Source organism: Malania oleifera, chromosome 2 (assembly GCF_029873635.1).
Source record: "Malania oleifera isolate guangnan ecotype guangnan chromosome 2, ASM2987363v1, whole genome shotgun sequence".
NCBI classification, from domain to species: Eukaryota; Viridiplantae; Streptophyta; class Magnoliopsida; order Santalales; family Ximeniaceae; genus Malania; species Malania oleifera.
This window is the reverse complement of record NC_080418.1, coordinates 116,468,697-116,483,917: the sequence shown is the minus strand read 5'-3', so window position 1 is coordinate 116,483,917 and position 15,221 is coordinate 116,468,697. Positions and strand designations below refer to the sequence as shown.

The following is a 15,221-nucleotide window of genomic DNA, read 5'->3' as shown; positions in this document are numbered from 1 at the left end:
ATATTCAACATATGATCATTTTCACAGTATTTTGCAAATATAAGACATATATATATATATATATATATATATATATATATAATCATATACATCTTCCATAAATCAAACGATAACTATATATATATAAGCATTTTCCAAAACAATACTAGCTTAGTTTATCCCCTTACCTGATTCCTGGAAAGCCCCTATTAACACTGCCCCGCACCCGCAGGGTTCCTAACTCAACACCCTAAAAATAAAAATTTTCAGAATTAAAGTTCAGTATTTCGAAGCATACAATATTTTTCTCAACTGCCAAAAACTCAAATATTGAGTAGAAAGTTTTCACCCAAAAGCATTCAAGTTTAACACCTGAGGGGTTCCCTGACCAATCCTCTGAAACTGAAAACCCCCAATATTAAATTTCAGTATTTTCATGCACACAACATTTCTTCTAACTAGCGCAAGACCAAATATGGCTTAAAAAGCCTTACCTCAACTCTGGGATAATTTCCAACTAACTTTCTCCCACGATCCGCTCCAACAGATTTGGAGAGAACTCCGCCAGGAGTGTCGTGGTGACTTTGGATTGTCGATCCGACGTATATCTGGCCCACAAATGATGAGAGAGAGAAAGAGAGAGAGAGAGAAGAGAGTGATGACTTCTTTCATAAGATAAAAATTCGGATTTTCGTATATATAAAACGGCGGATTTCGTTGACGAGCCCGACCTTCGTCGATGAGTCATTCATAAATTTCGTCGATGAGACCCTGTATTCGTCGACGAAATTCAGGCTGCCTTAGAACCCCTCTCGATATTTTTTCGTCGGTGAGCCCCTGTGTTCGTCGATGAATTCTCTTAAGCCTTCATCGACAAATCCCCTGTATTCGTCAACGAAGTCCTTCTGATCCCCCCCCCTTTTTCCATTAGGCCCTTAAAAGTTCAATGTCGTCGACGGCCTCCTTCTGTTTCTGGTTTCCATATCTCTTTTCTTATTATTTAAATTTCATTTTAAATTTGGGTCGTTACAGTTGCAACCACTCCTCATTCCTAAGTGGAAATAGGAGCACATTTCCATGGACTTTGTCATGAAATTTCCATTGGGACTTCATGGACATAATGCTATCTGGGTAGTTGTTGACAAACTGAAGAAGACTGCCCATTTCATTTCGGTTAAAATAAGTTATTGCATGAATAAGCTGGCAGAACTTTATGTGCGGGAGATAGTCAGATTGCACGGGGTGCATGTGTCCATCGTTTTATATAGGGACCCGCGGTTTACTTCCGATTTTGGAAGAATCTACAGGTAGCATTGGGATCTCAACTCACTTTGAGTATTACTTTTCACCCACAGACCGGTGGTCAATTAGAGAGGACCACTCAGATCCTAGAGGATATTCTATAGGCATGTGTACTAGATTTTGGGGGTAGTGGGATTAAATATCTGTCGTTAGTTGAGTTCGCATATAATAACAATTATTAGGCCAGTATCGGGATAGCACCGTATGAGGCACTATATGGTTGAAAGTGCCGATCTCTGTTGTACTGGGATAAGGTTGGTGAGCTGCAGATTTTGGGCTCGGAGCTTGTTCAGTAGACCTCTGAGAAGGTCCAGCTTATCAAGGAAAAAATTAAAACATCACAGAGTCGGCAGAAAAGTTATGCGGATACAAGCTGACAAAAGCTAGAGTTTGAGATAGGTGATGCGATATTTTTTAGGATTGCTCTAATGAAAGGGTGATGAGGTTTGGGAAAAAGGGGAAGCTAAGCCCAAGATACATCGAGCCATTCGAGATTCTAGAGAGAGTTGGTTTGATGGCGTACATAATAGCATTAACCCCCAGCACTGTCTAGGATTCACGACATGTTCCACGTGTCTATGCTAAGAAAGTACATTCTGGATCCTTCACATGTGATCAGTTATGAGTCTTTGGAGCTTAGGGACACTTTGGCATATAATGAGATACCAGTATAGATCCTAGACCATAAGGAGCAGGAGCTACGTCCTAAGAGGATTCCGCTTGTAAAGGTACTTTGGCGTAATCATGCACTGGAGGAAGCATCATGGGAATTAGAGACGGAGATATGTCATAAGTATCCATAGATGTTCAGAGAGGCTCAGCGCTAGACAGGTAAGTAGAATGGTAGGTAAGTGTTGGTCTTGTATATAGGTTGCTTAGAGTAGGCTTGTTGGCTTTATCAGTTGCTTACTGTTTTAGTATATGGTTGGTCTTTGGGAGAGTTTTGTATGGGTATTGTAATCTCCCGAGATAGTATGTGTAACCACTGTTATCCTCCGCCACAAGTGAGGGTATTTAATAAATTTGGGACGGAGCTACTATGTGGATGGCCTCCGGCTCTTCCTAGAGTCAGATCAGCAGATTAGGGATAATTCAGTGGATGTGATGGAAATTAGTTAGCGAATTCTGAGGATGAAATTTTTGTAAGGAGGATAGAATGTAGTAACCCGAACCAAGAAAATAAAGAAATAAATAAAAGAAAAGAGAAAAAAATAAAAAAGAGGAAATTGGTTTGGCTAGGACCAAACCGTCGCCGGTTTCGTGAGGATTAGAAAAACCATCGACGATTTTCCTGCAGGTAAACTACCGAAACCGTCAATGGTTTTGTCAAGCCCAGAAAAATTGTCAATAGTTTTCCTACGGCCTGCTTACTTAAAGGCTAAGTTATGTTTTATGTTTCATAATTCTCTCAACTCACTCTCTCTCTACTTAGGGTTTTTGGAGACCCTCTCTCTCTCTCTCTCTCTCTCTATCTCTCTCTCTCTCTCTCTATCTCTCTCTCCTCTCTCTCTCTCTCTCTCTCTCTCTCTCTCTCTCTCAAGCCTTGGGAAGTCTCCGCAAGTGTACTCCGGTCCTCTCTTCCTTCTCCCGGCATGTAGATCGCCTGACTTACTCAGAAAATGGGTAGCTCAGAAGCTATCCCAAGTATAGGAGTTCAATCATGTAATACTTAACCCAAGGACCAGATTGTCTCCTCAGGGAATGCAGTTTAATTCCAAATTTAGTGTAATTCCAAAAGAAAATAAGCAAAAAATTTCTTACTCAACACAGTTCAGATTTTAGTTCCTGGAAATTTTGAGATTTTTGTAATGAAATTTAAACCCTAATTAAAAATTAAACATGCATAAAAAAAAATACCTATTAAACACCAAATTCAAAACCAAAAAGATGAAAGAAGATAAACCTTGCAAACATTTACTTAAATAAAAATAAACTAAACTTAACAATAAATAAAACTCTACTAAATAAATAAATTAGATTTAACAGTAAATAACTCAAACAAGATTCAACCCCAACAATAATAAATAAATAAATAACTGAACTTTATAATACGAATAAACTCAAACTAAGAATTTTAAACTAACCTCAACAAGAACTAAACTGAAACAAAATTTTAAATGAAAATAACTAAACTTTGAATTACTAAAAAGCTAAAAAAATAATAATAAAAATGATCTTTAAATAATAAGTGACAAAGTTCCAACAATATTTAAAGGGATAGTAAAGAAAGAAAAAAAAAAAAAAAACAGAGCAAAAGTTCTACCAAAATATTAAAATTAAACAAAACATGTAAATAAAAGTAAAGGAAAGAGAGAGAGAGAGAGAGAGAGAGAGAGAGAGAGAGAGATGGAAAGCAAACCATGGGAGAGAGGAGCTATTCCCCAGCCTGCTACTGCCCCAAAGAGAACAAAAAGGAAGAAAGAAAAAAAACAAAGAAAACCCTAACTATATCATACCTCCTCCTTTGACTTTTCAAAATCCAAAAAATAAGAAGGAACTCCTAGCCCCTTTTTGACAATTCAGTGACCAGCAAAGACCAGCGCATAGGCCATGCGGCCCTCTCACGTGGTCACATCAAAACTTTTTCTTTTTTCCTTTTCTTGTTTCTTCTTCTTTTCTTTTCTTGTTTCTTCTTCTTTTCTTTTCTTTTTCTTTTTGTTTCTCAGCACACAAACACAATTTCAACCATACTGAAGCCTGTATCTCTCAAAACTTAAAACACAAAAGTTGTAGATAATTTTCTTATCTTTTCACAGTATTTTAAATCATCTTGATCGAAGTACGGACGAGAAAGTTATGCATAGATTATGAAATAGTGTCAATTTTAGCTTCTAATAATTGCCCTGCAATAAAAAAATACCAAAAATTCATAAATTACTCAATAAAACCCAAATATTATAAATAGAACATAATTTTAAAATATTGATAATAATTAGGTATTTAATTAAAATTATAAGTCTCAATGCATGAATTAAAACACCTAATTACGTAATTTAGGCGCGTGATCACACCCGCCTACTAACGTTTTGCTAGTCTCTAGCAAATAACGTGAATGAATTCCAGGACAATACTCCCAAATACTAATTCCAACAAACATTAAATGAATGCACATGCGACCCAACCATACCATATCACATATAAGAATATCACTAGATTACACACAAACTTATACAATTCACGCAATTCTGAAGCAAGTCATTCGTGCAAGTTTCATCATTATGTAGCCATTAATAATAGTATACCCAAAATGAAGTTAACCAACAATACAATTCAGAGTTAATGTAGTTATATAAATTCGAGTATAGACAGGAAAAATCTCAAGGTATGTGTAATTTGTATGACTTATTACGCCCAGGATACCAATGGACACCTGCAGAATGATCGTTTTGACTCGACCTAACTAGTATACCCTCAAAAATACTCAAAAAGAATGAGTTCACTCGTCATATGTGAAAAGGAGTATTGCGATCAAACATCTGACATATTGCAAGGATCAAACGCTAAATGCATGGAGTGGACTAGTCTGAGAAGGATCCAGCCTATTTGTGAAGTGTCGGGTCCTTCACCCTAGCATCTTCTCACCTACTCGCCATATCCAACTAAGGCCACCCTAAATCAACTTATTCACAAACCAGGCGTGAATACATTTAAGGCATTAAGTAGTTGAAGAGTTTTCATATATGGAGAACATGTGTCGTGTCCCTGACTTTGTGTGGTATTTCTATGGAGTAGGCATTAATCTTTCACTTCATGTGCATTTTTATTTTTCTTATTCTTTCTTCTGCTCATTCTTCCATTTCTATATTTTCATTGTCAATTAAGACAATCATTACACTTCTTTTATTGTCTTCATACCACCAATGGGAATTAAGCTTGAACAATAGTCCATGAACTAAGTCTATCTCTAGGGGGGGTTCAGCCTTCACATCTTGAGTAGGTTACAAGACTTAGGTTTCTATCTCCCCACTAAATGTCACCTCTAGGCTAGCAAGTCAAAAATAAAGATTAGTGTACAAGAATCGTCCAGAATAAAAGAGAACTGAGTTTCATGGACTCTGATTTGATGTTAACACTCGAAATGACGATAAATAGTTTAAGGATACCTCACAAGGTGTCATAGTCGCCACGGGTGTTCTCTCGGTGCTCACAAGGAACCCTAAGTGCAATGAATCACGTGAATGTGTCTGTTTAGCCTCAAGAGATACCATATAAATACAAGAGTTTATATAGCCAAATTAACACGAATGAACTACTAATCAACCTTCATGGAGTTACAAAATCATATAAAGAGAAACTACCCATAAATGACTTGAGTGTGTAATTCCTAGGTTATATGCAAGTATGTGAAGGGTATAAGTCAGTGTCTATTCAGCCTTATGAGATACCATGCGGCCCTCTCACGTAGTCACATCAAAACTTCTTTTTTTTTTTCCTTTTCTTGCTTCTTCTTCTTCTTCTTCTTCTTCTTTTTGTTTCCCAGCGCACAAGCACGATTTCGACCACACTTAAATTCGTATCTCTCAAATCTTAAAACATGAAAGTTGTAGATAATTTCCTTAGCTTTCACAGCATTTTGAATTGTCTTGATTGGATTTCAAACGAGAAAGTTACGCACAAATTACGAAATAGTGTCGATTTTAGCTTCCAATAATTGCCCTACAATAAAAAAATACCAAAAAATCATAAATTACTCAATAAAACTCAAATATTATAAATACACAATGTTAAAATATTTAGAATAATTAGGTTTTAATTAAAAATAGAAGCTTCAATGCATGAATTAAAACACCAAATTACGCAATTTAGGCGCGTGATCACCGTCGATCTTCGGCAGATTCGTACTGATAAGTTTTCGTGGTTTTGAAGGTTTTAGGTATTTTCTTCAAGAACAGGTAAGGGGATTATACTATGTCAGTCAAGGACTTAAATTTCGGTCGAAATGTCGAAATTTCAACCGAAATTTCGAATTTCGAGGGGTCCTAAAAGGAAATTGAGAGACAGATTCAATTTTGAAAAAATTCGACCAAAATTTCGAGCTTTCGGCAAATTCCATTCAAAATTTCAAAAATTTCAACTGTTCTTCCAAAATTTCCAAGAAATCATGTGGAAGAAAAAAAAAATAAATTGGAAGGAGGAATTTCAGCACTATTCTGAGTATTCTCAGATTTTTTTTTGCCTTTTCCCATGTGATTGTGCACGTTGTGAAACCCGTGAGCTTATACAGTGAAAAAAAAAAATCTCGCCGAGATACTCTGCACTCTGCAGATCCATTATTCAACCAAATAATTTCACCGACCACTACACAAATTATTTCTATAAATTAACATGCATTCGGATACATACCTCAAGCTCAAACTCTCAAAAGCCTTCTTCTTCTTCTTCCATCTTCAAACTTAAAAAAAAAAAACCCCAGATTCCAAATTTCTGCTGCCTCCTACCTCCACCTTTGAAGTTCGAACTCCAAAAAGCCCTAGCCTTCGAATCCCCTCTTACCAGCCCTTCGAGCCTCTGCCTCTAGCCTTCGACTTCACCCTCCGCCTCCATCGTTGTCGACGTCACACACAGTCGCAGCCAGTTGCAAGAACTCCAGCCTGCAATCTTCCTTTTTGCCGAGGCTCTCGCAAAGCTGCAAGTAAGAAACCGAGAGAAGAGAGACGAGAAACGAGGGACGAGAGTCTGGAGCCTCTGTCGCCCCTCCCTCCACGAGCAGCAGCAGCTCCACAAAATAAAAGGGCTGCCTAAAGGCTGGTTTATATTTTAAATAAGATGTCTTAACTCTTAAGTTTTTTCATTTACTCAAAATCCCCCTTACCCGCAATATATTTACAGATATGCCCTCCTCTCCTATTTACTATTTACCCCTTAGTTAATGTTACTAACTTACTAGTTACTACTTACTACTTTACTAGTATACTAAATAATAAGTTAGTATAAATGTATAATAAATAATTAGTTAATAACTAGTAAATTTAATAATTAAATAAAATTAGAATAATTTACTATTATTGTCTTATTATAGTATAAATTAATAAATTATTTCATTTATTTAAATATATTCATTTTAAAAATTTATTACTTAATAATAATTTTCTAAAAATTATCATTAATTTTGTAATTTTAATTTAATAATTTAATATTTCTCTTAGTAATTAATTTATCTTTATTTAGCATCGAAATATTTTTATTTTAAAATTATAGAGTAACATTCAAATAATTTTATTTTTTTTTACAAATTTAGAGTAATTTAACATCTAATCAATATAGCCTAGTAATTAAATAAATTAAAGTACTTATTAGCTTAATATAGTTTAAATTATTTCATTTATTTGACTAATTTAATTTCCATAATTTATTGGTAATTTTGTACATTATCATTAAATTTTTTAAATTTAATTTAATATTTTAATGTTTGTCTTATTTATTGAGATTATATTGATAATAAAACATCTCAAATAATTTTCTTTTAAAATTGTTGACTAATTTAACACCTAATTTTTGATTCATTGTTACCTTGTAGGAAACTAAAATTATCTACAAAAATATCTAAAAGAAGAAAACAAGATCCAGCATGGGAACATGGATACCCGATGCCCAATGTCAAGAATGGATTTATTTGTAAATACTTCGGAATACAAATGAAAAGTGGTGGTGCGACAAGATTAAAAATGCACCTAGCAAATTATGACCTGCAGCATAATATAAAATTCTGCGACAAAGTACCTCCAGAAGTTAAGCAGGAAATGAGAATTGTTTTAGAAAGAAAAACAACAGCTAAGGCCAAAAAAATAGAAAGAATGGATCAAATAAAAAATGAATTGCGTGGGAACTTGATGCAATCACAACAAATTGATGAAGTTGATGATGTTGATGATATTGCATACCCGCTTGACATTTCTTCCTATGAAAGGCCTGCATATCGTCAAGCATTCTATGCTTCAAAACAGACGGAATGGGAAAGAGACCAATCTTATAGGTTTGCAGGTAGGCAACAAGGAGGCAATTCAGGAGCTAATAGTAGTGCAGGGCAACCTCAAATGAGGCGATCTCAAAGAGTGAGAGAGCCAGAAATAGAGCCATATATTTCAAAGTCTTCTCAATATTACAAGTTAGATGCAGCAAAATAAAGAAACTTGAAAAATTTATTCAAAGGAGGTAAAATAAAAGAAGAAATGAATAGGTTGATTTCGAAGTTTTTTATATATGATAATGTTCCACCTGAGAAGGCAAAATCACCTCATTTTAAAAACATGGTATGAGGTTGCCAATCAGCTGGAACGAGAGTCGATCCACCGACACCCTATGAAATCAAAACAAAATACCTTGATTTAGAGGTAAAAGAAATGGAAGACCACGTACAAGAAGTGAAGAAAAAGTGGGCCACGTATGGCTGCACTATAATGTGTGATGGATGGACAGGCCCTACAAAATTATCCATCATAAATTTCATGGTTTACTCGAAAGGAAGCACAATTTTTCTAAAGTCGGTAGATGCTTCTGACAAAATAAAAGACCATGAATACATATATATTCCTTACTAAAACATGTTGTGCAAAAGGTAGGAAAGCAACATGTTGTCCAAGTGGTGACCGATAATGGTAGTGCCTACAAGAAAGCGGATTTAAAATTAATGAAAAAATTCAACTTGTATTGGACTCCTTGTGCCGCTCATTGTATTGATCTCATTTTTTAAGAGATCAGAAAAAGAGAGGCAATAAGCATAGTGATCTTGCAGGGGAGACAGATCACTAATTTTATATATAATCATGGATGGTTGCTTGCTAAAATGAAGGAGCACTGTCAAGGGGATATTGTGCGTCCAGGGGCCACACGATTTGCTACAAACTACATTGCACTTGATAGCCTACAAAAAAAAAAAAAAAAGTAGGTTTAAAATCTCTATTCACATCTGATGAATGGGCTGAGCATGCTCTTAGTCGAACAAAAATGGGTAGAGAAATTGAAAGTACAGTTCTTAACCATCAATTTTGGGATAGAGTGGCAAAAGTTTGTAACATTTATGAGCCTATGTATTGAGTATTGCGTATAGTTGACAGTGAAGTGTGGCCAACATTAGGAGTTGTGTTTGAAGCAATAAGGGTGATGAAAGAGGCCATTGAAATAGGTGCAAGAAGTGCAAGATGGGTTCTCAAAGTCATCAATGACCGGTGGGAAAGAACCCTTGAACATCCTCTTCATGCAGCAGGTATAAAATATTTATAAATTTCAAGAAATTCATATATCAAAATACTTATTACATATTTATATTTTACTTTATTTAATTGGCAGCTTATTTCTTAAATCCAAAATGTCAATACAAAGAAGGTGTTGGGGAAGATCCTTATTTTCTTGATGCAGTTCACAAAGTTTTAACACCCTTGAGCCACATTCCTCGGGCCTAGATCAAATTGGAAATGAGGTATATTTTTAAAATAAAATTTAAATAAAATAAGTATTAATCCATGTTTAATTATTCAATAACAATATTTTTTTTTAGATTATTATATTTAGAGATGCTAAAAGAAGCTTTGGAGAAGCAGCTGCTAAAGCAACTAGGGCAACCATGGCACCTGGTAAGTATTTTTATATAAATGTACAATACAAAGTTACAAACTTCAAGTACAATCTACTAAGTAGTAAATACTAACTTGTGTTCTTAAAACATCTTGCACAGCTGATCGGTGGATGATGTATGGATCAAGTGCTCCAATCCTAAGAAAGCTAGCATTGCGCATTTTGTCACAAACCGTATCTTCATCAGCTTGTGAACGAAATTGGAGCACATTTGCACTCATTCATACAAAGCAAAAATAGACTAGCCTACAGCAGACTTCAGCAGCTTGTTTTTTGTTATTACAACATGAAGCTTCGAATAAGAGATATGGAGGCCGAAATGGACAAAGTGGCTGAACAAGATCCCCTGGACCTTCTTGACATATCAGTTGAATTGGGTGATGAGGATGAGTATCCACTTTTTCAATGGATTAGGCCATCCCATCTTGATGAACGAGACGAAAGTCCCCATCCACAAATGGCCAAGCATGCACAAGATGACTTTGGCATTGATGTTAATTAGGTAATGGTAGAAGAAGTAATATCTAGTAGTGATGATTCTCAAATGAATCTTGGATCTAGATATGGAACTTCATCCACTATGCCCTCTGGTGGTGATGATGATAATGACGACGATGATGCTGGTGGTGACGGATCTAACCCCGGCGATAGCAGTGAGCAAGGTGGTGATGGTGGGGACTATGGAGGAAATGAAGGATGGCAAGATTATAGACCAAAAGAGGAATATACACGTCCTTCCCAACTAGAAGATGAGGGTCCACAAAGAGAAACACGTCAAGTTGATAGGCAGTACAGTCATAGAAAAGGAAAAGGGAAGATGCATCAAATAGAAGAGGATACCTTTTCCCTTAGTATGGAATCTATGAGTATAGGAACAGAGCACGACTCTAATAGTTATGGTGGTTATGAATCTATACAAAACAGCTCCTCACAATCTACATATGACCAACCGTTTTCACATGCAAATGAGCAGGCACAACAATATGGAAATTGGCAACCACATGTCTATGGGTATGGACAAACAAGTCAAGAATATGGGTATGAGTATGACCAGTATGCAAATGCAAAACAATCTTATGGACATACACAACAAGTAGAACCTGCAAGAAGAAATCCTAGCACACGAAGATGTTCTGGCCGAGTAGAAACTGCCATGAACCAGATGACTACGGAGGAGTATGAACAACACATGTACACCTATACTCAATATTTTGGAAATTATATGACATGGAGTGATTATTGTAAACAATATATGTCATCTCGAAATTAGTGAGCCACATTCCTCGGGCCTAGATCAAATTGGAAATGAGGTATATTTTTAAAATAAAATTTAAATGATAATCACTTATTTTAAATTTAAATTATTCCTTTATGAACGTTTTGACCGATTGAAATTATTGATTTCGAATTGTTATGCATGTTTTATAAAGAATCAAAGTGACTAGGGTTCGCTATCTCTGTTTTTCTTTATATATATTCTTAGTTAAAAAAAACAATGGAGATGATTAAACCCGTATTTTTAACAAAGCAGATATTTAGTATGATATGACATGTTTCAATAGATAATATAATTATGATTTATCAGATGAAAAGTGTGTAGCGTGAGAATAGTTTAAAGTGGTATAAGTGAATAGGATATTTATATAGAATGATGTGAAGGCTATAAGCCGATATGTGATGTGATGTCTATAAGCCGAGATTTGATATGTCGGTTTTATACTAAGATAGAAAATGAAAGAATTGTGAACAAATTATGTTTATACAGTTTTTATTGCGTAAATTGCCATATATGATTTAAGAACGATGTCGATATGAGATGTTATGTATTGAGCACGGTACTATAGCTAGTTTTGCGAGGTGGTGCAATCACACTGGGATGATAGTGTGATGATGGATAGACGATTGGAGACCTGGGTATAGTACTACCCCAAGGCAGTTCCAGGGGTCTCATCCGATGTAACTTCGGGTGACCGTTCTCAATGCAGTTCTGGGTTTAAGGGTAGGCTCAATCGTACTAACTACCTTTTTTGACTCAACTTTGGTCGGCCGGCCATATGCTGAGTCCAGCCTTTGGACTGCACAACCCGTCATAGGGGGAAGCATGTCGTATGAGTATGTGAAAGCGTGACAACGCTAGTTCAACAGTCCAGGTTGTATCTTTTATGTATATATGGGCAAATTTACTATAAAATGGATTATATTGAGCTGACAGTTTATTATTCAGAGCTTATGTATTTTCAATATTACAGATCAGTATAGTTTAAATGTCATTTCATATACAGTTAAATAATGGATGTTTTATATTCACACGAAAACTCATGCTAGCCACACATTGATAATTATATAATCTTTCTTATTGAGAAGTGATTCACCCCATTATACAAATCATTTTTCAGGTCCTTCAGGGAACCGTGCCTAACTTAGTACGGGGTAGGGATTAAACTTTTGGAGGTGATAGACAGAGCCAGTGAGCCACCAGTTGTTACATTTTGTTATTTTGTTGGATTGTACTATATAGACAGGTAGTTGAATGTACGTATTTGGGAACAATTAGAACTCTGGTAATATGTTTGAGGTATTTCCTTCCGCTGTAAGGATTTATTTCTGATAATGACAGGTGCACTCGGGATTCCCTAGTTAGGGTGGGTTGCAATATATATATGGTATCAACGAGCATTTCTATATTTATAGCAGTTTAAATATTCCAATCGTTACATTTCTCCTCTATTTGGGGCGTTCCTTGGTCATACCCTCTCTCCCCTCTGGTTGCAGGGCAATGGACTTCGCAGCTCTCTTCTCTAAGAAGGGTATGATTTTACCCTCGTTTCGATCGACTAATTCTCTTTCCATATGGGTCCTTGGCCAATGATTGAGATTGGATATTTATCAATCTTGCGATTTCTCCAATTAATTTATAAAATCACTTAAATTTGCTCCCTTTATTGCTTGATTTCTTTCTGATTTTGGATGTAGGTGCCCGCGGAGATCCCTAGGATATTCTCTGTAAATTCTTAATTCCCCCCCCCCCATGTATTTTTGTGTATTTCTATGTTTCTCCTAGTATAAATCCCTATATTTTTCTTTATTTTTCCTATATTTTGATGCATGTCTTTATATTGCCTGCATTTCCCTGCATTTTATGTATTCTAAAATAAAATGAAATGAAGAATTTATTATTTAAGAGGTCCGGTTAAATTTGGGTGTTTACACATGTGAAATGAAAAATAGAAGAAAAAATTTAAATATTTTTGAAAAAATTGGATATTTTTATTATAATTATATTTTAAACTCATACGACCATTTTATTTCTTTTAATATATTCCAATAAAAAAATGTGCTATTTTCGTATTTCTTACTGTAAATGTACTCTTTTACAGTGCTACATTTGAATCTATTATTATAAATGTAAAAAATTAATTTTCTTATTTTTTTTCTTCGTTAAATCCAAACATGCACGTTTCAAATGTATTCACATATCATTAAAATATTTTATTTGTTTAGATATATTCAATAAATTACGTGTTTTTTCTAATTTATTCTAATATTTTTCACTTTACTTTTTCTAAGAGCATAGAATAATTTTATGTATTTTTGAGAAAAAAATAAGAACATTTTAAAATTATTCAATATTAAAACTGAAATGAAAACAAAAATTAAAATTAAAATACAATTCTTCATCCACTTCGTTCATATCTTGCGTGCCAAACGGGAAATTTATTTATGCATATTAGACGTTAATTTATTCTCATTCTAACCACTATGAGTGTGTAATTGATCGATTCAGCCAATTAACCTTATTAATAAAAAAAATTTGATTAACAATTGATAATAACCAAACTGACCGAACTACTCTTCTTACCCGAACCTAATTCGATCACACGAATTTAACCGACTCAAATTATAATTAATTATGAAAAAAAAAATATAATATGATTGTATACTTTCAATATTTAATTTATATTTAATTATTAATTATATAATAATTAAAAAAATCATAATTATTATAAATTATATAATTTTTATTTAATTATTAATTAATTATATCATTCGATTAAATCGATTAACTGAAATGTAATTTCCCTATAAACAAATCAAAAATCAAATTAAAAATTAACCAAATCAAACAGATGAATTTGATCATTATTTCGATTTTCAACGAACTATGCTTGCAAACCACTTTACCAATAATGAATTAATGCCGAGAAGTTACCCAGCCAAAAAAATATATTAAATAAGCAAAAATTCTTAGAATGACAAAAATAACCCCCCGCAAATTGTCAGTGCGAACCAGCACCCACAAATGAAATTTCACGACATAGGCCCTCCAGTGGCAGACAATCAAGTCAAAAGCGATCTCGTAAATCTCGTTGCTTTGCAGGGGTAATGTTGTAATTTCGAGGATTCTCGAGCTCTGAGATAATCTCAACCAGCAAAGCAAAATCCCACAGGAAAGATCGAGAATGAAAAATAAGATTTAGAAAAAAAAAAAAGACAGAATCAATCAAATAAAAAAATTTCAAAAAAAAACCATCCCCTGTACAAAAATCTGAAGTAAAATTGAGAAATTAAGAGGGTAAAAACACAGAAAAATTGGTCCTTTTCGCTGCTGAATTTCTCGTACTTTTCTAAATCTGAAAGCGAGTCGCGACTCAGTGCGCACTTGGAGCCGGAGTGAACGGCGGGCTCGGCGGGCTGTAGGAGGGCGGCGCCGCCGTGGTGGGCGCCGGAGGCGGTGGGTTGAGGTTGTTGATGGGAGGTGGGTAGCGGTTAGAATTTGGGTATGGAGGTGGGTACTGGTTGGGCGCCGGATTTGGATTGGGAGGTGGGTACTGGCTAGGAATGGGAATGGGATTGGGAGTGGGACTGGTGGTGGTGGTCTGGGGGCAGGAATCGCCGGAGCAGTTGTGGGCCTTCCGGATGGAGTGGCGGATTAGCCCGAATCCCAAGACGAGGCCGATGACGACGAACGCCGTGAGGAGGAAGATGAAGATCTTGGTCGCCTTCCCCACATAACACCACATAATTCTCTGTTACCTTCTGTAAATGGCTGCTATTCGTACTGCTAATGCCCCTGGTACTGGTACAGCGTTACTGCGTGTGTGCTGTGTGTGAGGGAGAAAGAGAGAGAGACAGAGTGAGTGAGTGAGAGACGGAGGTTGTACTAAGAGTGGGGAAGGGGAGTTACTAGGGTTAGGAATTGGACAGCGGCACGTGAAGCCAAATAAGGCAATAAGTGAGGCTGTCCTTCCCAACTTTATTTCTTACTTTGCATTGGCTGTTTTACCCCCAGTAGATGGGATGATCCGTAACGGGCGAATTATAGGGTAAAGATATCATAATTTATATCCGACTTATTTAGTGGCAAATTG

At 35.5% G+C, this 15,221-nt stretch overlaps 1 protein-coding gene across 1 annotated transcript; it reads right to left on the bottom strand.

Moving 5' to 3' along the window:
• Positions 1 to 14,501: 14,501 nt before the first annotated feature.
• Positions 14,502 to 14,873, bottom strand: LOC131148324 (uncharacterized). The gene has a single exon (XM_058098039.1). It carries the CDS (start codon positions 14,871 to 14,873, stop codon positions 14,502 to 14,504), a length of 372 nt encoding a protein of 123 aa, XP_057954022.1.
• Positions 14,874 to 15,221: the final 348 nt, after the last annotated feature.

Excerpts from the sequence above, each read along its gene's own strand:
- LOC131148324 (XM_058098039.1), bottom strand. The coding sequence starts at position 14,873 with ATGTGGTGTTATGTGGGGAAGGCGACCAAGATCTTCATCTTCCTCCTC.